Source organism: Mustela erminea, chromosome 20 (genome assembly GCF_009829155.1).
Source record: "Mustela erminea isolate mMusErm1 chromosome 20, mMusErm1.Pri, whole genome shotgun sequence".
Lineage (NCBI taxonomy): Eukaryota > Metazoa > Chordata > Mammalia > Carnivora > Mustelidae > Mustela > Mustela erminea.
In genome coordinates, this window is record NC_045633.1 from 6879061 (window position 1) to 6902738 (window position 23678).

The window sequence follows — 23678 nt, forward strand, 5'->3', positions numbered from 1 at the left end:
TCCTCTTTTGAGTCCCCCCCCCAGCCTTTTTTTTTAAAGATTTATTTATTTTAGAGAGACAGAATGAGAGAGAGAGAGCACAATCAGGGGGAAGGAGCAGAGGCAGAGGGAGAAGCAGAATCACGAGCCAAAAACAGATGCTTAACTGGCTGAGCCACCCAGGCGCCCCTCCCCCAACCATTTTAAAGTAGAAATTATTCTTACCTTACTGGTCGTACAGAAATAGGCAGTGAGCTAGATTGCACCTGTAGGCTATTGCTTGCTGACCCCTGGTAATATGGATAGCTTACTTTCTGTATTTTTTTTCATTAAAAAAAACATTAACTTGGGAAGGCACTATCACCTTTGAATTTTAGTCATTGTGGATTTTATTGTGGAAGGCAATTTTGTGCATACGTCTGCTTTCCTGCCTACTGCTCTTGAATTTTCTTTTCTTGCTACCTCTTTTGAAATTGAGAAAGATCCTTTTTTCAAGCCATTACTCTGTTGTTGGGACAGCCATTTACTTTTCCATTGATTCATTTCATGTATTTTTGCGAAGCATCTACTGTGTGGCAGGCAGGTGGCAAGAAGGGTGCTGGAGCCCGGGGAGCAATGGCTCCAATAGACTTGGTCTCTGCCCCTGTGGAACTCTCTGCTGGCAGGGGCGAGGTTAGTAATATGCAGTGCTTGGAAGATCACAGCATGCATTGGAGATGTGGCCTCAAGCACTGATTTCCGTGGCACTTGGAATACATGCCTCATGTATGTGTATGTGGCCCGAGTGTGGTAGGTGGTATCCTGGGAAACAAGACGGCGGTTCACAATCATGGTGTCAGGCATTTGAACATAGCCTTGGCAGAAACCTTTCCAGAAATCAGTCTGCCATTAGGGTTGGAAGTTGTTGGGCCAACTGGAGATTCTCCTTTGGCCCTGTGTCCTAGTTGAAGCATCTCTGTCTTTTTTGGTGAGCTGAATGACTTTAGATTGGATGCATTTCCATTTTCTCGTGGCCTGGGAAGGGGGCTGAGTGAGACTTTGGTTAGCCTCAACTGCAAGGTGGGACAGAACTACAACCAGTCAAGGGAGAAGGGGGTGGGGGGCATAAAGGTCTGCACAGCCCTGCTGCTGTAAGGCTTTGGGAGTTATAAGGAAAAAGGTTATGCTTTACCAAAAAGTAATCAAGAAATTACAACTGCTGCCTGCTGTAAGCCTTGTTTGAATGACTTGTGAAATTGCACAGTGGCGTGCGTAGGAAAAAACAAATCCCTGAGTAAAATGGCGAGCAGGAAATGCTTTCCTGCTTTGTATTGTTTTCCCAGTTACAGACAGGAAACATTCAAGTGTGTTTTCAAGCACAGAACACTGCACACAAAGACGGCTCTGACAAAGCAGAAAAAAGGCCCATCTAACAAAAAGTTTGTATCTGTGTAGCAAAAAGTCTGATTTAAAACAATCGGATCTAGCAAGTATTATTTTTAAAATTTTTGGATCACTTCAAGGTGCCTTGATAAGTTTAATATGTTTCTCCCCTCTTTGCTTTATTAATGAATTTTTATTTATTTATTTATTTATTTATTTATTTTTTTTATATTAATGAATTTTTAAAACCTGATTTAAAAAAATCACATCTCAGATGGGGCACCAGGGTGTCTCGGTCCGTTAACGTCTGCCTTCAGCTCAGGTCGTGACCCCAGGGCCTTGGGATGGAGTCCTGCATCAGGCTCCCTGCTCAGCAGAGAGCCCGCTTCTTCCTCTGCCTGTGGCTCCACCTGCTCGTGCTCTCTCACTCTCGCTCGCTCTCAAGTAAATAAATAAATAAAATCCTTAAAAAAAAAAAAAATCACATCTCAGTAAAAACCAAGGGGCTTATAAATCCTTTAAATGGGTACCGTAGCCAGTATTCTGAATACTTGCTGGACTTGCCTTGGGTAAAAATTCTAGGTCTGTGGTAAAGATGAACACTTCAAAACAATTCAACATACAAAGGACTGAGACTTGGACCAGTTGCAGTGATGAGGAAGATCAAGTCCTTTGGACCACATATTGGGGGAAGTAGGGGCAGTGGTGGCTCCCTAAAATGAAGCTAGGGATAGCATAGGGCAGCGGGAGTATTATTGTGTGAAGGAGCCACTCCAGTTTGTATATTACATTCCAGAATCATGATTTGTCACTTAAAAGTCATCTTTCCCAGATATCCTGTATTCATAGATTGGAAGATTTAGTATTATTAAAATGTCCATACTATCCAAAGCTGTCTACACATTCAGTACAGTTTCTATCAAAATTCCAATGGCATTGGGGTGCCTGGGTGGCTTAGTCAGTTAACGGCTGCCTTTGGCTCAGGCCATGATCCCATGGTCCTGGAATTGAGTCCCACATCAAGCTCCCTGCTCGGTGGTGAGTTTGCTTCTCCCTCTCCCTCTGCCTGCCCCACTGCCTACTTGTGCTCTCTGTCTCTCTGTCAAATAAATAAATAAAATCTTTTAAAAAATTCCAATGCCATTTTTCACAGAAGGAGAAAAATACTTCTAAAATCCACATGCAACCACAATAGGCCCAAATAGCCAAAACAATCCTGAGCAAAAAGAACAAGGCTGGAGCCATCAGACTTCCTGATTCCAAACTACTTGACCCTTGAACAAACAACATGGGTTTGAATAGCTTACATACAGAGTTTTTGCAGTCCAGTAAAGTAAATGTATTTTCTCTTCCTTACAATTTGTTTAATCTCATGTTTTCCCTCTAACTTAATTTATTGTAAGAATACAGTAAATAAGGCACATAGCATATAAAGATGTTAATCAGTGAGGCTTCTGGTCAACAGTAGGGCTATTAGTAGTAAAGCTTTCTGGGAGTTAAAATCTATATGCTGATTTTTGGCTGCAAAGGGGTTAACACATCTAAACTCCTGTGTTGTCCAAGGGTCTGCCTGTTACAAAGCTGTAGTAATCAAAATACTATGGTCTTGGCATTAAAAAACAACAACAACATAAATCAGTGGAAGATTCGGGAGCCCAGAAATAAATCCACATGTAAATCGTCATCTAATTGTTGACAAGGGCATGGAGAATGCCCAATGGGGAAAAGACAATCTCTTTAATGAATAATGTTGGGAAAAGAAGGCAAATCGGACTCCTACCTTGTACCACTGTAAAAAAATTAACTCAAAATGATTTAGAGAATTACATGTAATATTAGGAACCACAAATCTCCTAGAAGAAAATATAGGGAAAAAGTTCCTTGACATCTACCTTGGCATTGAGTTTTTGGATGTAACACCAAAGGCACTGTCAACAAAAGCAACAATAGGGGTGCCTGGGTGGCTCAGTGGGTTAAAGCCTCTGCCTTCAGCTCAGGTCATGATCTCAGGGTCCTGGGATGGAGCCCTGCATTGGGCTCTCTGCTCAGCAGGGAGCCTGCTTCCCTTCCTCTCTCTCTGCCTGCCTCTCTGCCTACTTGTGATCTCTGTCTGTCAAATAAATAAATAAAATCTTAAAAAAAAGGCAACAATAAATAAGTGGGACTACATAAACTAAAAAGCTTCTGCACAGCAAGGATGCAATGAAAATGAAAAAGCAACCTGCAGAATGGGAAAATATATTTGCAAATTATAGATATGGGGCTAATACCCAAAGTACATAATGAATTCATACAACTCAGTGGTTAAAAAAACAAAACAAAACCAAATGACCTGGTTTAAAAATGGGCAAAAGACCTAACTAGACATTTTTCCAAAGAAGAAATACATGTGGCTGACAGGTACATGCATAGGTGCTGAACATCACTAATAATCAGGGGAGCGCAAATCAAAACCGTAATGAGATATCACCTCCTACCTGTAAGAATGGCTGTTATAAAAGAGGCGAGAGATAGCAAATGTTGGTGACAATATGGAGAAATTGGGACCCAGGTGTACTTTGATGAGAACACAGTCCTCATGGAAAACAGTATAGAGGTTCCACAGAAAATTTAAAATAGAGCTACCATATGATGCAGCAAACCCACTTGCTGAGTATGTATCTGAAGAAAATGAAGTCAGCATCTCAAAAGATACCTGCACTCCTATATTCACCGCAGTGTTATTCACAACAACTAAGGTATGGAAACAACCTAAGTGTCGGTTGACGGATGGATAAAGAAGATGTAGGGGGTGTGAGTGTGATACATACATATATGTGTCTATGTCTATGGTATGTACACACATACATCACACACACACACACACACACACACACACACACACACACACAGGAATATTATTCAGCCATGAGAAAGAAGGAAATTCTGCCATTTGCAACAACATGAATGAACCTGAAGGATATTGTGTTAACCAAAATAAGCCAGACAGAGAAAGATGAATCCTGTATGATCTCACTAATGTAGAATCTAAAAAAAAAGGTCACATCTATAAAACAGCGTAGAATGATAGTCACCAGGGGCAAAAGGATGGGAAGATGCTGGTCAAGGGATACAAGCCTTCACTTATAAAAAGAATAAGCTCGGGGGGGCGGGGCACATCTGGGTGGCTCAGTGGGTCAAGCCTCTGCCTTTGGCTGAGGTCATGATCTCAGGGTCCTGGGATTGAGCCCCCCACATCGGGCTCTCTGCTTGGTGGGGAGCCTGCTTCCCCCTCCCCCTATACGTACCTTTCTGCCTGCTTGTGATCTCTTTTTCTCTCTCTGTCAAATAAATAAATAAATTAAATGAAATGAAAAGAATAAGCTCTGGGGATTATAGTAATACTATATTATATACTTAAAAATTGCTAAGAGAGTAGATCTTAAGCATTCTCACATTACTGTTACAAAAAAGGGAACTGTGGAAGGTGATGGATATGTTCATTAATCTGATTAGGGTTATCATTTCACAATATATATGCAAGCTGAATTGTCACATTATATACTTTAAATATATATATATAATATACACAAGTATAGTTTTATTTGTCAATGATAAGTCAGCAAGGCTGATAAAGCTCAGTAATCATTTCTGATAATAGGTAATTTTTAATAATTTCAGTGAATTTAAAAAAAATCTGGTTAACAAGATACATTTGGGGGATGCCTGGGTGGCTTAGTCGGTTAAGCATCCTCTTGTTTTGGGCTCAGATCATGAGATCGAACCCCACGCTCAGTGGGGAGTCTGCTTGAGATTCTCTCCCTCTCCCTCTGCCCTCCCCCTGCGCATACATCTGTGTTCTCTTTCTCAAATAAGCACGTCTTTAGAGAAATTGGATTTCTCTCTCAAATTAATTTTATCACAGTGCCTGGGTAGCTGTGTTAAGCATCTGCCTTTGACTCAGGTCATGATCCCAAGATCCTGGGACTGAGTTCCGTATGGGGCCCCTGCTCAGCACGGGGGCTTGCTTCTCCCTCTCCCTCTGCCTGCTGCTCTCCCCGCTTGTGCTCTCTCTTTCTGTCAAATAAATAAATAAAATCTTAAAAAAAATTTTTTTAATTAAAAATAAATAAAACTAATTTTATCAATGTAATATAGAGTATCCACAGGGGCAGGAAACATAGGATAAATTTATTTTTAAGCAAGATGTTAACATTTTCTTATTATATGTTCCATGTGTAGCTCCACCTCCAAATAGCTTTTTTGGTAAAGTAACTCTGAATTTAAAGCAAAGGGCTTGGTTGTTAATTTGAAAAGAAGGACATTAAATATACAAATTTGTCTTATAGTCTGGACACTCTGTATGCTTTTGTGCAGATTAGCCATTGGACCCATTATTTTAAGTTAGAGTTATGCATCACTTGAAGTTACGCATCGCTTGAAACCCTATCAAGCATGTTCCTGAAAAATGTAACTAATATATTATTTTTTTAAATTTGAAACTATCTATACAGGTAGTTTAAAAAGTCAAGTAATGGTAAAAGACTTACCACAGTGGGTTCTCTCTCTACTAATCTCATTCTCCCAGGTGAGAGTCCTCAGCCCCAGAGGAAACTATTTTCAAATTTCTGTTTATTCTGGCATTTACTCATATATACATTTATAGACAAATATGTAAACTGCTATCTTTCAAGTTATGAAGTTTTGGTTATTACTTACTGGCTTACTGTCATGCCGACGAGGGTTTCGTGCTCTTATGTGACTTTTTTCTCACTTCTCTTCCCTTATCCTTCCAATACAGTTATATTAACAATTTTTGGATACACTACTGTTTGATATTTACATTATTATATATAATCAATTATTTGCAGCTAAGCATAGTAGTGTACTATGACTCTTTCTGATGGACTTTTTGTTTTTTCTTGAAGTTAATACTTGGTTCATTTTTACGTTTGCTGTATTTTCTTTGTGGCTGTTTTGGTGCTGTGCTCATAGGTGTTTGACAACCCCCCCCAACAAAAGCCCTAATTTGTATTGTTTGCATTTGTTTGTATTGTGTTTGATTTTTCATTTCAAATTACCAGTGTGAGGTCACTAAACAACTTGCTGGGAAAAGATGCATACAGTTGGTTCTCAGCTATTAGTAACTTTCTCATACCTGCTAATGGTCCACATTGGGACTTTAAAATTAAGTTTTCCTCTTCTTCTGTTATATTTTTTAAATAATTTTATCTCATCAAAGGACTTACTGGTTCTGAATCTCTTCTTTTGAACTCTGAATGTTTCAATAGGCCTTGGGGACTTTGGTCTGTGTATACTTACACTTACAGAAGGAGGAGGTTTCACAGTTCTATCCCAGGCATACGAGGTCCTGGCCAGAGAAGATGAGGCCAAAGTTATACAATCTAGTGCTGCTATTTTGCTAGAGGAGGGACAAGGCTATTGGAGAACAGGAGTCATGGTTAAGCTATGGTGGTCTCGTGCCAGGTATGTCCCTGCGAGGCTGGCCATCAGGGTTCTTTTTGAGGCTGGTTGCTTGAGCTCCTAGTCAGCTGGGGCCCTGCCCCACTTCCCTAACTGGCATGCTTACTTATGTTTGGCGTTTCCGCAATGCCTGGCACCATGCATGCCAAGCAAGGTCTGGGATGGCATAATTTGGCCCGCTGCTTGCAGAACTTGTTCATAGAGTTGAAAGTTGGCCTCCTTTGAAAGTCGGGGCTTTGACCTCATCTCCAGGCTCTGCTCCTGTGGACCTGGGAGGTATCTGAGTTCTGGTGTCCCAGGTTCAGGTAACCTGGGAGCCCAGAGTTCTGGTTTCCTACAGGAACTAGTGTGGGAGCCACTGCTGTTGGCATCTCTGTGTTAACTAGGGCACTGCAGCGACAACTGGTCTTGGAATCCTTTGTAGCAGTGCCAGCTTTTACTTGATCTGCCATCGTCCAAGCGTGGGCTGGAGGTGTGCACCACCATACCTCAAGCAGCTGACTTGTCCTGAACTAAGCTTTAGCAGTGTTTTGAGGTCAGTCTCAGGGGGTCCCATCCACTTTCTGGCCAAACGGCTTTTCCTTCTCTTACATTAGATTCGTTCACGGGGAAGGTCATGCAGCCTTCCATTCTGCAGTAAATCTTATTAAAAGGCTTCAGAATTCTGGTTCATTGATGTTCTTCCTTCCCCTTTGCCCAACTCTGCGATCGAACCCCACATTCAGGGCTGAAACAGACTTTTTCTTTTCCCTTTAAAAGTTTCCTTGTGCATTTCAACGGGAGTTAGGTAGGGATGTTCATCGACTTGGCTTCAATCACTGTTTAAACCAGAAGTCTCAACAGGGCACCTCGATTGCTGTCATTCTGGGTTTATGTACAGCAAAGGCGCTGTCCTTTTGGACTGCAGAGGAAAGTCTTCTTAAGAAAGTACAGCGATCGAGGTGCTTGGGGGGCTCCGTCTGTTAAGCCTCTGCCTTCAGCTTAGGTCATGATCCCAGGGTCCTGGGATTGAGCCCCGCATCGGGCTTCCTGCTCAGCGAGGACCGTGCTTCTTTGTCTCCATCTGCCTGCTGCTCCCCTACTTGTGCCCTCTCTCCCTCTGTGTCAAATATATTAAAACAAAACAAAACAAAACAAAACAAAACAAAAAAACAAACAAAAAAAACTTGAAAAAAAAAAGTACTGTAATCTGGCAACCGAGGCTCAAGCCGCTCTGAATGCCCCTATGCTGATTGTGGGGCGGCCAGTCGGCTTTTCCGGAAAGATCTATGGGGTTAATGTAGTTAATGGTAGCTGAAAGGCGTAGGTGGAGGAAAGCTGAAAATATGGTTTCTTTTTAAAGGCGAAATGAGATACTGGAAAGAGAGAATGCTCAGATGTTACCATCTTGAGTGGGTATTGTTGAATCCTTGTTCCTGGATTTGTGACAAACCTGTTTCAGTAAGGCCGTGAAACTCAGAAATGATCATTTTAAGAAATGAAGTTTAAGCTTCTCTAAGCAGGCTTTTCCCAAAGGGTGGTCTGTGGGTCTGGGGCCATGGAATTCTGGTCAGGAGGGGCTTCTTCAGAATGCAGCAGGATCTTGTCCTGGACCTGCTAAATTAGAATAGAGTTGGGACCTGGAAACTGGCATGTTATGTCAGCACACTCCCCCCGACCCCCTGCCCGGGATTCTGTACAGCCCACGTAGGGGAGCCACTGGTCTCGATCCGTGGCTCTTGTTTGGGGTTGCCATTCTCTGCGGACTTTGGTTTTCTTCCCTCTGATGTAAACATCGGTGGAATTTCTCCCCACGTTATCATTCATTCCTGCCTGTTTGGTTTTAAGCTCCAGGATGATTATTACTGAATTTCCTGAGTTGCTTTGCATTTCTGGATTTCTAACTCTGAACTTTTGATTTTTTTCCCCCCTACAGAGCTGAGAAAACAGAGGTCCTCAGTGAAGATCTATTACAGGTAATAAAAAATCTTTCTCAGTGCTTTGTTTAAAGAGGAAAACCAAACCAAACCAAATCTCATAGGTGAGAATGGAAGTGGATGGATGGATGGACGTACGTGTGTACGTGTGTATTCTCCGACGAAACAGAATAAAGTAAAATTGATCAGTGTGTTTCGGATCCTTAAAAAGAGCAGTTGGGCTGCATGGTGATGGAAAAGGGATCTGAAACCTTGGTGTCATGTTTTGAAGTTCAGATGGGGCTAGTCCTGCTTTCTAGTGCCAGGTGTTGGGCTGGGGTATATGGGCCAGTTCACTGGCACTGCAGCCTGGTCACGGGTCCTGGGCAGGCGGAGGGACTGTTGTTTGCTGCTGGGATAGTGTCCTAGATGGGACAGGCCCCACCAGCTGTGGCGGAGGGCCCCACTGGCTCCAACCTAGAGTTTCCACTTCTCCTTCCCTTTCACGCTGTTGTTCCCCAGTTCTGGGCTGAACTGGGTCCCGAGGGACTTAGAGTCTCAGTGACAGTGACCAGATCTGGCAGAACTGCTCTGAGGCCCTGAGGTGCTCTGCCACCCACCTGGGTGTCCTTTCCTCTCCATAGGGAGGGCGTTTCCTGTGGGGACTTCAGTCAGGGCTCCTGCACTTCATCTCTCAACAGGCTTCCTGAACTCGGGCTCGCTCAGAGTTTCTCCCAGAAGGCCTGGGACCCTTTATACACATGCCTTCGCTTCACCTCAGCCCCCCTCTCTCCCCTGCCCACCCCAGAGCACACTGGGAAGGACAGAGCCCCTCCTGCACTGAGGTTTCTCTGAAGCCTCCTTGCTCGTGTCATTTCCATAACCCACAGTAGGTGTGTGCACTTGACCTCAGAAGACCAAAGATCTGCTCCCAGGTGACTCTCCCTCTCTCCCTAGGGAGAGAAGGAGCTGGCATAGTTTAGAAGAATGTGGCTTGTACCACCCCGTGTCAGAACATCCTTCTCAATTATGACAGCCAGCCACAGGTACAAGATTTTAGGAGCACCCATTCCCCCCCCACTTTTTTTTTTAAAGGACAGAAGTTTTTATTAAGGATTAGAATGGTTTTTTCCCCACCCAGATTTATTAGATAATCATGTTCGTAATAATATTTCCTCGCTGGCTTAAATACATGGTAACATGTATTTCAACTTCATTTTCAGACTTCCAGCAATGTTGTTTGGTATTAGTTAACCTTTAACTTGACTGGGTTTTCATGTCTATGTTCTGTCTCCCACATCCCGCATCAGTAAACACACAATCTCATTGAATCCTTGAAGCCCCAAGATGCAGCCAAAGGGCCTCTCAGGCAGTTCAAGGATGGCAGAGTTCCCATAGGAGGCAGGCGGCAACCATCTGCGCTTGTCTCTTTGCCCGAACATCCACTGGGGACCCAAGAGTGTGCCAGTTTCTAGGAACACCTCATTTCATGACACGGATACTTACTCCACATCTGCCATCATTGCTACAGATGGTTTCCCCCTTCTTTGACTATAAAGAAAGAGAGAAATGGGTAAAAGCGTGGAACCTTCCTACCCAGGTCTGCCCTTGTCTCGCTCTGTGGCCTCAGAGATTTATTGAACCTCCTTGTGCCCCAGTTTCCACTTCTCTAAAATGAAGATAATGGCTATATCCACCCCATAAGGTTATTAGCAGGAGTTAATGGGTTAAACAGGAAAGCAGGAGGGATAGATCCCAAGCCACAGAGATTTGTTTGTTTCTGGGGTGAAACTTCCCTGAATTTGCTCTGTGTCCCCCTGCCTCTTAGATCAGTTCAAGAGGCTCTATTTTGCCTCTTGTTCTTCACTCGTAAGTTCATTTTGCTCTTTTGCTCATGTGGCAATTCCCTGGGAGGCTGTGAATCCCAGGAGGGTGAGAACCTCAACTTATTTACTGTTGTTTTTCTACTGCCTTGCCCAGGGACATGACACATACTTGTCCTTTCAACAGAAATTAAATGAACACCTTATATTTGCGAACCAGGTAGCATTCCGGGCACTCGGGAGAAGTCCCTGAACAAAAGACACTGAGGCCCCCGTCCCTGTGAACTTGACAGTTTTCTCGTGGCAGTCAGAATCAAAACCAAATGATGGGATGCTCTTGTTTGGTTTTGGTTTTGATTTTGCCTGTTTTCTAGGCAAATAAAGAGTGTGTATTATTTTTCCAGTGTTTTAAAATCTGGTCATTATAAGATCAGGGGGAGGTGATGTGGCATCTGCTCCTTATATGACTGCCAGATCAGGGTCCTGATGGTCGGGCCTTGGCTCTGAAGAAAAGCTGCTGGGGCAGTGAGGACCTTCAAGGAAGAAACACAGAACCATATCACTGGGTAAAACATTGTAGGGTAAAAATGCATTCTGTTTTGAATTTGTTGATTTTTCTTTAAAATAGAAAGCATCCCTAAGGGCCTGCACTTGGTCTTAATGAGTCATCAGAATACACATTTTTGGCATTCCTTCCCGTGAAAAGCAGCTCTCTTTGCCATAAACAGCCATATCCCAGCAATAATATTTTGGGAAGCTAAATCGTGATGCGTGGATCCCCTTAGTCAGTATTTCTTACTGTTGGCTGTCCCTTCTGCTTTAGAGGTTTATTCAAAACAAAACAAAAACAAAGCCAAATACCCATCCTAAACCCCATAAGGAGCCATTTTGAAGACACTGACCTTGCGTGGAAATTGCAGAACTTTGATTCTGGTCCCTGAGCCTGATGTCCTGTGCCTGGAAGGCATAGTCGCCATCTGCGGGGGTTCGCTTCTGAATGTCCCTGTGGTTGTTTCCGCTTGGCAGTGGGGCTGGGCCTGAGGTGTGCACCTGCATCCCCGCAGGCTGGAGCCCGGGCTTTGTGGGCGCTGTGGTGTATAACTGGGCTGCCACCACTCTTTCTGATGGTTTTGGTCCAGATTCCGCTCCCTCCCCGCGTGCAGACCTTAGCCCTTGAGAGATGGAAACCCCTCCCACACCCGGAATTATTTGGCCCCAAATATCAGTAGTGAGAACCACTGGTATAAGTGAATAGGAACCATTTCCACGTCTACCCAAGAGCTGAGCACTTAGACCATGGGATGCTTTTCCTGCCTGAGTGCCGGCGCCACGGACGAAGAGGCTGCGTGTGTTCTTCAGCCCCTTCAAATGGCTCATTTGTCTCTGTTTTGTCAGATCGAGCGGCGCTTGGACACGGTTCGGTCAATGTGTCACCATTCGCACAAGCGTCTGATGGCATGTTTCCAGGGCCAGCATGGCACCGACGCTGAGAGGAGATATGTGAGTAGCAGATGTGACTCGTGGCCATGGGCCTTGTGTCTCTGTGAGGCTTTGCACGCTGCGGCCCGTTGGTTTTCCTCAGGAGCAGCAGTGTTGCCTTGCTGATTTATACCTTGTATTGCCATTTACTCTCATGCCACCTGCCTGACCAGAACATTCCTTTGTGCTTAAGATGTTGCTGAATCAGGGGTGCCTGGGTGGCTCAGTGGGTTAAAGCCTCTGCCTTCGGCTCAGGTCATGATTTCAGGGTCCTGGGATTGAGCCCCGCATCGGGCTCTCTGCTCAGTAGGAAGCCTGCTTCCTCCTCTCTCTCTGCCTGCCTCTCTGCCTACTTGTGATCTCTGTGTGTCAAATGAATAAATAAAATCTTTAAAAAAAAAAAAAAAAAAAAAGACATTGCTGAGCCAAAAGCCCTGCTCACGCTGAATTTTTTCCAGGTGCTTTTAAAGACTTAGTGAGCCATTTGTCATTGATAAGACAGATGTCTGTTAGGAATGCTTTGATGGCAAAAAAGCTGAAAGCCTGTCTTAAATGGACTTGGAAAATGGACACAATTTATTGGCTTACTAACTGAAACGTCCAAAAGCTGGGGTGGACTTGAGGTAAAACTTGGGCTAGCATTTCAGTGGTTTGACCAGAACCCTACTTTCTTTCCTTCTGTCCCTTCTGTCTTCTTCAGTGTCTGCTTTATCCCTACATGGGCTCCTCCTCACAGGTTGGCCACCAGCAGCTTCCATGAGCTCCTTGCTTCCCTGTGCATGTCTGGCAGGAATAGAAAGCGTGCTTCAGTAGTTTTCTTAATAGAGTGGGAAATCTTCTTTTCCCAGGTCCTTGGCAGGTAGAAACCACCTCCCATTGCATCGGTCCATATTGAGCCCTATTTCCCGTTCCCGAACATTCCCATTCCACCGTGGTTACTGTGGGCAGGGGTGAGGTTGGAGAGGAGATGGGGTGTGCTGGTTGGCTTAAGCTAATTGGGGCCCAGCCCTAGAGCCACTTCCAGCTCAGAGGCTTTATTGAGCCCCAGGTGAATCCCTAAGAGAAGTCAGGATGCTGTCGTAGAGAGGAAGAGGGCCAAACTCCAGGAGAACCGTCGAATGTGTCCATCCATTTCCTCCTGTGCCACCAGCAGCAGTGGTCATGGGGCCGTCGCGTCCTTGGGTTTACGAGATCCAGGCTCAGCTGCATATACTAACCCTTGCAGCCCATATACCATTAAGGCGATAGTTTCAGGGGCATCCTGGGAAGCTGTGATTTGCCGCAGTGTTTTCTCTGTCACCGGATGTCTCAAAAGGAAGAACTGGCATGCGGGTGATCTGTGTCACCCTTAGGTTTTTCCTACAGACGTCTATGGGACATCGAGACAACAGGGTTATTCCTCTCATGTGCAATACTTGCTTGGCTGCAGTAGGTATAGACCAGCGAGTGGAACTTTGCGCACACCCACGATCGTAGGAATGCCTGCTGCAGGTCCAGTCCCACAGAACCAGAGCCAGCTCCCCTGGTCCTGTCCCCACGGCTCCTCTCCTCTTGCCATGGCTTCTGTTCTACCGATCCTTTCACACGGTACCCTAAGGCTCTGTCCTCCTCCTGATTCCCCCAGCCACATTCCTTGGGCCACCTCCTCTGTTCTCATGGCTTCTGGCTGGTGTGTTTATGCCAGCGACTTCTAAACCATCTCAACCAAGCAAAAACACTTCCTTCCCCAGATGTCTGTTTCAGCGTGCGTGACCAGTTCTTCCTTCTGTGTTGACTCTCGAGTTCCACCCACCCTATTATGCAAGCCAGAAACTGTGGGGTTACTTTAGGTTCCCTTTCCTTTTATCCTCACCCTCCCATAGCTGGTTGATCAGCAAGTCCTGTGATTGGGAATATCTTTTGAATTCCTCACCTCCACTCCCATCTCTGCCACCTTTGCCTTAAAGCAAAACCTAATTACCTCTCACCTGGACAGTGAGGTCATTCCCTCAGCTTCAGTTCCTGCCTCTGGTTCCCTTGTTTTCCAGCCTATCTCCAGCCAGATCACCAGAATGTTCTGAAATGTCATCTTCCTGCCTGGGGGGAAAAAGAAAAAAATCTTAGCTTCATGGTTCTCAAGAGGGACCACAAGTACACTCCTGGGGAGATTTGGAAAAATGTCGAGACACTTTGGGTTGCTGTAGGAACTGGGGGACGCTACTGTGTTTGGAGGGAGGGGACCAAGATGCCAAACATTCTGCATCCCTGCATTCCGGAGGGATAATTCCACACCGGAAGTGGCCCCTAATGCCCATGGCGCCTCTTTCAAGGGGGCGCTGGCTGCTTCCCGTTGGTGGGATTAATAGTCCAAGCTCTTCAGCATGACAAGCCCTTCAGCATGACAAGCCCTTCATAATCTGACCCCCTTCCCCCTGACAGTCCCGGTGTCTCCTGCTTCCTCCCACTCGTAGTGTGTGCCTTGTCCTTCATGTTGTTGTGTCTGGTCGTTCCCTCTGACTGCTTGAAGATTCAACCTGGGTGTCCCATATACTCCCTAAAAACAAACAAACAAGTATTGATCAAATGCCTACAGTATACAAGTGCTAGAGACAGAAAATGAAGAAGAGGTAGTTTCCACCTTAAAGGTGCTCACAGCCGGTGCGGAGAGACACAATCATTATAAAATGACATGTGTAACAAAGTGTGCACAGGGTTTCATGGGAGGACCAAGAATGGGGCATCACGGGACGAGAGAGGTAGCCAGGTGAGGCTTCCTGGAGGAGGTGGTAGCCCCGCAATAAAGGAGGGCAATGAGTGGCAGGCGATGGGCATATGCTAGGCAACGGACAAAGGTACCCGACCCTCATTTCTAAAACCTAATGCCAGAGGCTTCCTTTTCCAGCCTCAGACAGAAGAGCCAAAGACAGAGCTCTGAGGCTGTCTACACTGTGCATGTGGGAGGAGCAGTCACCATAGAAACGATAGAAGATAGGTAACCACAGAGGTCATACAATGTGGAGAAAACAGCAGCAGCCTCTAGGGCCCTAGAATACACAGGAGGAGCCTCTCAGAGGCTCGCATGTGTGTGAAGAGACAAGACTCAGAGGCGGTGGTCTTCTCAGTCTAAGACCTGGACACGGCAGAGCTCATGTTGTGCGTCCTGTGAGACCTGGAGTGACTGCTTTTTGTGCACTTGGCACACATTTTATGAATTATGACTTTAGAACTTTTTAAATGACTCCCTGGTGATCAAAAAGCTGTCCATGCCTCAGCAGTGCTCAGCTGTGATCGTGGAGGAGCGTGGCCGTGGTCGATAGCATCTTCATCAAGGAGACCAGGGTTAAGTAAGCGCAGTGTCCTTATTTGTATACATCAGGAAACAGGATTGTCGCAGCTTTTGGGTCAGAGCCTGCAAACCACAAGGCTCTCTGATACTTGCAAAGTAGATTCCCTCTTTTTATGATTTTTTTTTTTTTTTTTTTTGTCCAGAGCTCCGGAGTGGCACAAAGTATATTTCTCCTGATTATTGCATTTATCCTAGATTTAAATTCCCTCAGAAAGTCAGCATTACTGAGGTGCCTGCGTGTAGTGCTGTGCGTCCAGCTCTTGGTTTTCGCTCAGGTCATGGTCTCGGGGTCATGGGATCAGGCCCCACGTTGGGCTCCGTGCTCAGCACAGAGTCTGCTTGAGATCCTCTTACCCCCTCCCTCTCCTTCTGTCCCTCCCCACCCCTGCCTGCATGCTCAATCTCTCTCTCAAATAAAATGAATAAATCTTAAAAAGAAAGAAAAAGGCAGGCAGCATTATGAACATGTCTGAATTACGCTCACCATGTTCAAGGCACACTGCCCGTTTTCTCCTATCTTCCTGGTCTGGAAGTGTAGAATCTGGGAATGTCTCATTGTGGGGCAGGTGAGGCCTGCTATTTACTTACTTGAAAACAACTTGAGAAGACAAGAGATGGGTAAATACAGTTGTTGTTGTTTATCTTGGCATTTCAAATACTGTTTTGAATAGTATATTTATAGTATATTTAGTATAAATAGTATTTAGTATAAATAGTATAAATAAATAAAATATAATGAAATAAATAATATAAATAAATAATATAAAATAAATAAATATTTATATATAGTATATCTCACCATATTTACATGGTGAAAATCCACTATGTACAGAAGAAGATAAAGCGAGTTCTGTCCCAGTCCTGTTCCCCAGGCACCCTGCTGCCCTCTCTGGAATGACCAGCACCCTCCAGAGACATTTTCTACAATGCAAGCAAATGTGGTGCAAGTATATTGCATGGAGCCCTCTGAAAGCAGGGAAGGCAGGTGACATGTGACAGGTCAAGGCTCAACAGTACCATGGCAGGATGGACCCTGCGTCTTTGCCATGAGGGCCCTTTATCCTGGGGAGGCAAAGCTGCGTGGAGCCCTGCAGCACTGAACATGGGTTTTTTTGTTAGCAGATTGTGTTACCGCCAGCCCCTGGTACTTTCCAGGCCCCTTCGACCCATATTCTGAGATGAGCCATCAGCCAGTGGTGGCAAGGCCCTGACCCAGGGCTCAGGCCATGGGCATGGGGTTCTGGCTCTGTGGCCCCCTCACCAAGGTGCCTGGCCAGTCCACCTGACTTCCCCGGGCTTCAGGTCCCTTGGCTGGACAATTAGAACATTAATTAGAAGATCCTTATGGTCATTTCCAGCTGAACAATGAATCACTAATAGGCTTTGGGCTTAAATACCTTAAAAAAACCTCTTTCAGATATTGAGCCAGATATTTTTAGATATTTAACTGAAAGCTATTTCATTATGATTGCAGCCAAATTAAGAGCCAGTTTAAGAATGAGTATTCTCAGGGCGCCTAGGTGGCAATGTTGTCTAAATGACCAACTGTTGGTTTTGGCTCAGGTCATGATCTCAGGGTCGTGAGATCGAGCCCTGTGTCGGGCTCAGCATGGAGTCTGCTTAAGACTCTCCCTCTCCCTCTGCTCCTCCCCGCTTTCTCTCTCTCTCAAAATTAATAAATAAATAAAGAAATAATGAATATTTTAGCAAAAGTTTTTGAAATTGAGCATTTTATTTTACGTATTTGTTATGATCATCAGAGAGCAAAGTCTGTGTCTTCTGTTCCCAGTATCTGGGACACAATATGCACTTGATTCATTAAAAATGACAGTTAACAGCAACCACAACAATACTAGCAGTCAGCTCATGCTGAGTACTTACCGCGTGCTGGGCACTTAACATTGAACATCTCCATAGACGGACAGCCCTAGGACACCTGCGTTGTTACCACGCCTCTGTATCACCCAGGCATGAGGACACAGACATAGAGCTCACATAGCTTCTGCCTTCGAGACCAGAACCTGAATGCAGACAGGCTGTCTCTTACCTGTGCGGTTTACCTGGAGGAGAGATTACTGAAGGGTGACCTGAAGCAGGTCATCGAGAGCGGGTGTCAATAATAGTGAAACCAACACATTGTCTTCTGCCTTCCAGAAAAAACTCCCGCTGACCGCTCTCGCTCAGAACATGCAAGAAGCATCAACTCAACTGGAAGAGTCTCTGCTGGGGTAAGAGTCGGCTGCTTTCAGGGAGAGAGCCCGGAGCCCCGTGGGTCAGCGGGGATGAGCGGGGGCAGCCATCTGTGTGACAGGGGGACTATGAGCGTGACGGTGTGGCTCATCCACCAGGAGAACAGTGCAGTGTCTGTGGGGAAAAAGTGGGGTCCGGGCCACTGGGATGGTAGAGAATCTTCCATTTAGTAGGAGCAGGGCTGGAGACAGATTGAAAGGGCTGCAAAGCAAAAGTGATCGATAGGGTCCATATTTATTTCCCTGACCTTGGGTGTAAAGAACGGATCTCTTTCCTGTTCCAGCTGTTGACTCAAGTTTACAGACTCTGACCAGTCCCTTCTGGTCCTTAAGTCACTTCCTAGGGGACACCTTGGTGGCTCAGCCGGTTAAGCGTCTGCCTTCGGCCCAGGTCACGATCCCAGAGTCCTGGGATCAAGCCTCACATCAGGCTCCCTGCTCAGCGGGGAGTCTGCTTCTCCTTCTGCCCCCTTCCCCGCTCATGCTCTCTGTCTTCTGCTCTTTCTCTCAAATAAATAAATAAAATGTTTAAAAAAATAGAAAAATTAAAAAAAAAAACAGATTCTTTGGCTACCTAAATTTAATATTTTGTACGATAACAGATGAAATGTCAACCATGCAACATAGTTATCAATTCCGTAGAGGCATAAGACACATTTGATAACATACATGTGTTAACAGTCTTTTTCATCCTAAAGCATAAATCTGTAGACTCACATTTTAGGCAATGCCCAAAGCATATAATGTTTTTGAGGTTCTACGGCGTGGCCCCCTAATGCATTCCCATCATGTAGAGAGCAGAACTGGCCCAATAAAGTAATGAGGTGCCTGATGCTTGTGGGGGTGTCTTGTGTTTTTAAAGGAAGATGCTGGAGACGTGTGGTGATGCCGAGAATCAGCTGGCTCTAGAACTTACACAGCATGAAGTCTTTGTTGAGAGAGAGATTGTGGAGCCTCTGTGCAGCATAGCAGAGGTGGGTGCTTTTGCCGGGAGGCACAGAAAAGCTGAGACAAGCGTGGGCTGCGTGGTGAATGGTTTGCTTGTGTCTATGATTTTAACAGTAACCAGTGGCATTGATATACGTTTCTTTTTGGAAGTAAGGGGAATAAATTGAGGGTACAAAATCCTATGCCTACAAGAAAAATAGAAGTAAACAAGTATCGCCCTTTCAGATGTTAAGTTTAAAACCCCGAAGCTTATCCCATTCGATATGTGGTATGTTCTTCCTAGGTGGAGATTCCCAACATCCAAAAACAGAGGAAACAGCTCGCTAAATTGGTGTTAGACTGGGATTCGGTCAGAGCCAGGTAAGGTAGAGCTGTAAAAATAACCAGTAATGCAGGATTATTGTCCCTCCCTCAGCAACCAGCTCGTCCCCAACACAGATGAGAGAAAGGCCAGTTGGTGGACAAGATGCAGGTTTCCAGATTCATGCACTCGACCTGTAGACCAAATCATACCCACTTCCACCTGCTTTTTAGGGCTTATTCTCCCAAGCATGGCAATGGGGATGATGTTAGAACGTCCTGTTCTTTGTGAATCAGCAGTAAAAAGAGACAGGGGGGAAAAAAAAGGAAAAAAGAGTAAGTAAATGTTTTAGGGGGAGAGGGACCAGTGGCAGGCTGTTTTACGACTGTTCGTTGCTTGGATAGAGAACCGTAGGAATAAACAGATCTGTGATCCTAGCAGTTCTGAGGGTCCTGCCTTGTCCAGACTCCGTGTAGTTATGATACTTTCAGGATCAAACGCTGCTCTCAAAAGGGAGGAACTCCCATAGAACTAAGTAACCATCCCAGAGGGCTGCTGACTTGTGAGTTGATGCCTGATGGCGATCTGCAGAGCCTCGTGGCAGGACTCCAGCCTAGCTCTGTCCACGAGGGCATTTGTATCAGTGACTTACGTGGCTTTCTTCTCGTATGAGAGTGGGAAATAATGGAGGGAGCCACCCCGGCCCTGTCCTTTCTAGGACTTTATCACAAAGGTTGCTAAACTTTCTGTAAAGTATTTTCAGCTTTGCAACCCATGTGGTCCCTCTCACAGTTATTGTTCCTACGCTGTTATAGTGTAGGGAACAGCTCTGGATCATAAGTAAATGAAAATGTGGCTGTCTCCCAATAAAACTTTATTTAAACAAAAAGTGGCTTTGTTAGCTCTCTGTTTTTGTTTACTTTTGTTGTTGTTGTTATTGAAGAATAATTGGCACACAATGTTGTATTAGGTGCACAACATTGATTCGACAGTTATATATGTTGCTCAGTGTTGACCACCGTAAGTGTCGCCCCCATCTGTCCCTGCACAGTGTTACTACAATTTTCTCGGCTGTACTGCCTATGCTGTGCTCTTCATCTCTGTAACTTACTTATTTGGTAACCGCATTCACATTGCAGTCCTGTGAAGTGCATACGATTATTTCTCTTTGGCAGATGTACGGAGAGACAACCATCATTTCCTGAGCTTCTACCTGGGACATGTTTTTTTATTGCAGATTTAGTACATGGGTAGCAATTCTACAAGGCAACCTTTCCTCGTTTCTAAAATACCACTGAGTTTCAATGCACCACTGATTTAATATCTACTTTTTTGAGGGACGGGTTAGGGGGAGAAACACCACTCCATTCAATGTACAAATCACTTGTCCTGATTTAAGAAACATCGAGCTCATAAAAAGTAATGATCATGGTAAAAATAATTGCCACCACTTGCTGGACACTTGCCACGTGTGAAGCCCTGAGCTCTGTGCATGGTCTGTCAGCTCACTTAATTCTTCCACCAGTTCCTATCATTCTGCTCATTCATGTTTTCGACAGATCTCAGTTGGGTGCTTACTGTGTCAGACTCCATGCTAGGTACAAGTGCCAAGGCCCCTCAGGATAGGAGAGGGAACAGGGGTCAGTGGGTTAGGTAACACCCCTCCTCTTGAAAAGACACTTCTTTTATCGGTCAGGGAGGGACCTGCACAGAGTACACATGACTTGCTTCATGCCTCAGAGAAGATAAACGTCTGAGCTAGGTCCCTGGCTTAAAGTCCACTGTCTTGTCTCCTTGTCACATGGACACCTGTGATTAGAAACATCTGGGCCAGGACTGGGAGTGGAGGCCACCCTGAGGTTGAATTTTTTTTTTTTCTCCAGATAAGGAAGCATGTTCTAATGGTTAATTAAATGAGGCTGTGAAAACTCCTTCACTAGAGTTGGTTGAGTGACATTATAGATGCTTATCTGCTAGAAGCTTCACACATATGGTACATGAATCCTGGAGGGGATTTCAACACAGATTCTTGATCTGCATTCATGGTCTTGTCCACTTAACCAATCAAAGCAGGTATCAGAGAAATAGTGGAATTTCTTTACTTCTTCCTGTGGCTCTTCCCTGGAGGAAAATGATCCTAGCTAATGATTACTTGCTGCTTATTTTCTAAGCAGCAATCTGTTATATGACAGATATAATCTGCACACACATATGCATGCATATGTATATGTATTTGCTCTCTCCCTGATTCGTTATGATGGTTCTGCAAGGCAGACGGTGTTGGCTGTCTTCGTGTTATAGATCAGTTTACTGAGGCACAGAGAGGTTAAGGCATTGCCCAAGGTCACACAGCTAGTGGCAGGAGAGCCAGGCTTCAGAATTGAGCATGTCTGACTCCAGAGTCCAGGCTCTGTGCACTCACTATACAGCCTCACCAAGCTGAGCTTGGCATACTCGCCGAAGCTCCACTGTGGGGAAGTGCCTCACGTCCGGAGCTGGAGAGAAGGCAGAGCATACTGTTGGGGTGGGGTGGGGGCCACAGAGCAGCAGCTGGAAAGCTTGTTGAATTGCTAGCATGGGTTTTCATCTCTATAATATCCATGTTTACATTGAAATTGCTGGCACTTTCCAGAACAGCACACATAATCCAGACTCAAACAGAAGGTCAAAGCGTACTTGAAAGCCACGCAGAGATTGTTTTAGATTACTGTTCCCCCTGCACTTGCCTACTCTTGCTATGGTATAATTCTTCCTTTTTTCAATGCTTCTCACCTACTGTAAAGTAAATGCAAATATGCCACATTACAGTTCAGATTTGTTGAAAATGTGGTCTGTAGTATATTAATTCTAAGAACTGTCTTTTATTCTACAAGTGTTTTGCTACCTATGAATTGCTAGCTGCTTGACTGAAGTTCTGGGTTTTACATACTGGCAATAATCACAGCTGAGGATGGTAGCAGGAAGAGTCATAGGAGCTCAAGAGGAGGACTGACTCCCAGTGGCACAGGAACATTCCAGGTCAAAGCAGGAAAGTGCAAGGGTGTTTCACTGCAAGGATGCCATGATTCGACACCACCAGAAAGGGGTTTTGTGACATGATTTCCAGCAGTGGGGCATGTATGAGACAAGATGTGGTAGATTATACTCCGAACAGATAGCTTTGCAAGAGTCCTGTCATGCTTGCTTCCATTCCTGGAGGATAAGCTCAAGAGAGGCTGGCATCCGATGTATGCTGTATGTTTTGGAGAAAATCTGTCTCCCTGAGGGCCCTGATTCTACAAGGTTGAGAATGTGCAGCTGCTTTTCAGATGCTGGTTGCCCCATGTTTTGCAGGTGGAACCAGGCTCACAAATCTTCAGGAACCAACTTCCAGGGGCTTCCGTCAAAAATAGATACCCTAAAGGAAGAGATGGATGAAGCTGGAAATAAAGTAGAACTGTGCAAGGTGCGAGACTTCCCTGATAAATAATAGTTGCATCAGCCTGGTTCTTGCAAATGACAGAGGAAAGGGTAAATACTGCAGATTATTTAGTGTTTCACACAAGTCCTATCAGAATACTCTGCATGATAGGAAAGGTGGGTTTTAGTTTCTTCTTTATTTTCTAAGACCCTGAGTTACTTTATAATGAGAATAAAACTTTTTCAAAAATAATTGAAGCGGGGGTGCCTGGGTGGCTCAGTTGGTTAAGCATCTGTCTCTGGCTTAGGTCATGATCCCAGAATCTTGGGATCAAACCCCGCATCAGGCTCCCTGCTCAGCAGAGATCCTGCTTCTCTCTCCGCCCCTCCCCACTGCACTTATGCTCTCTCTCCCTCTCTCTCTTTATTTTAAATAAAATCTTTAAAAATTTTTTAAAAAATAAAATAAATTTGAGTAGGATATTTTTTAAAATAACAAAAATATATGAGCTTATTTAAAATAAAGAATAGGTAAAAAAAAAATGGGTGGGAGAAAACCATAGCAAAACATATAAAGTTACACCAATTAAAACAGTGCACAACAGGGGTACCTGGCTGGTTCAGTCAGTGGAGTGTGTGATCCCAGTCTTGAGGTTGTGAATTTGAGCCCCACACTGAGTGTAGAGATTATTTAAAAATACATTTTTAACTTTGTTTTTTAAGATTTTATTTATTTATCTATCTATCTATCTATCTATCTATCTATTTATTTATTTATACATAGAGAGAGAGAGCACGAGAACACTAGCCAGGAGAGGAGCAGAGGTGGAGGGAGAGAGGAATCTCAGACAGACTCCCCACTGAGCACAGAGCCCTTTGTAGGACTCTATCTCACCACCCTGAGATCATGACCTAAGTCGAATCCAAGAGTCAAACACTCAATGGACTGAGCCACCCAGGTACCCCCCAAAATAAAATCTTTAAAAAAAAATGCACAACAAGGAAAAAAAAAAAAAGCACAAGAGCCACAAAAATAATCTGTGGAATAGCATAGGTTTTTTAGAATCCGTGCTATTATTTTAAACAATTGAATATATAGTAAAGGGGGTCATCATACATCATATATCCACAGAGAAGGAAAGGATTATTTTTAAATGTTGCTAGGACAATTGGTTTGTAATGGGGAGAAATATAATTTTTTATCTCCTAAAATAAATTCCAGATTAGATGGTTAAGTGACTACATCTATCTATGAAGAGAGCTCTTTATTCTAAATGTTATTTGAGGTGGTAAAGAAACAGGCTTTGATGAATCTTAAGATCTGCGTTTTTCTTCCTTTTTATTATTCATCATTTTCTGAAAATGGAGTCTTCTTTCAGATAGTGTTAGGACTATAATACTTTAGTTTGTTTAGGTCATACTATAATTCATTCTTCAAGATAGTGAACTTTAAGA

At 44.4% G+C, this 23678-nt stretch overlaps 2 protein-coding genes across 7 annotated transcripts in view; one reads left to right on the plus strand and one right to left on the minus strand.

The window, feature by feature from the left end:
• Nucleotides 1-23678, minus strand: part of LOC116580553 (thyroid receptor-interacting protein 11-like) — a 302056-nt gene that overhangs the window by 27732 nt on the left and 250646 nt on the right. The window lies entirely within an intron of this gene.
• Nucleotides 1-23678, plus strand: part of ARHGAP17 (Rho GTPase activating protein 17) — an 83639-nt gene that overhangs the window by 25248 nt on the left and 34713 nt on the right. For all 6 annotated transcript variants that reach the window (XR_004281696.1, XM_032326915.1, XM_032326916.1 and 3 more), the window contains exons 2-7: nt 8720-8759; nt 11918-12022; nt 17481-17554; nt 18438-18549; nt 18807-18883; nt 22158-22269. Coding sequence is in view for 5 of the 6 variants with exons in the window: in XM_032326915.1 (XP_032182806.1) it covers nt 8720-8759; nt 11918-12022; nt 17481-17554; nt 18438-18549; nt 18807-18883; nt 22158-22269 (520 nt within the window). In the remaining variant the exon portion in view is untranslated. The remainder of the gene's footprint in view (nt 1-8719; nt 8760-11917; nt 12023-17480; nt 17555-18437; nt 18550-18806; nt 18884-22157; nt 22270-23678) is intronic.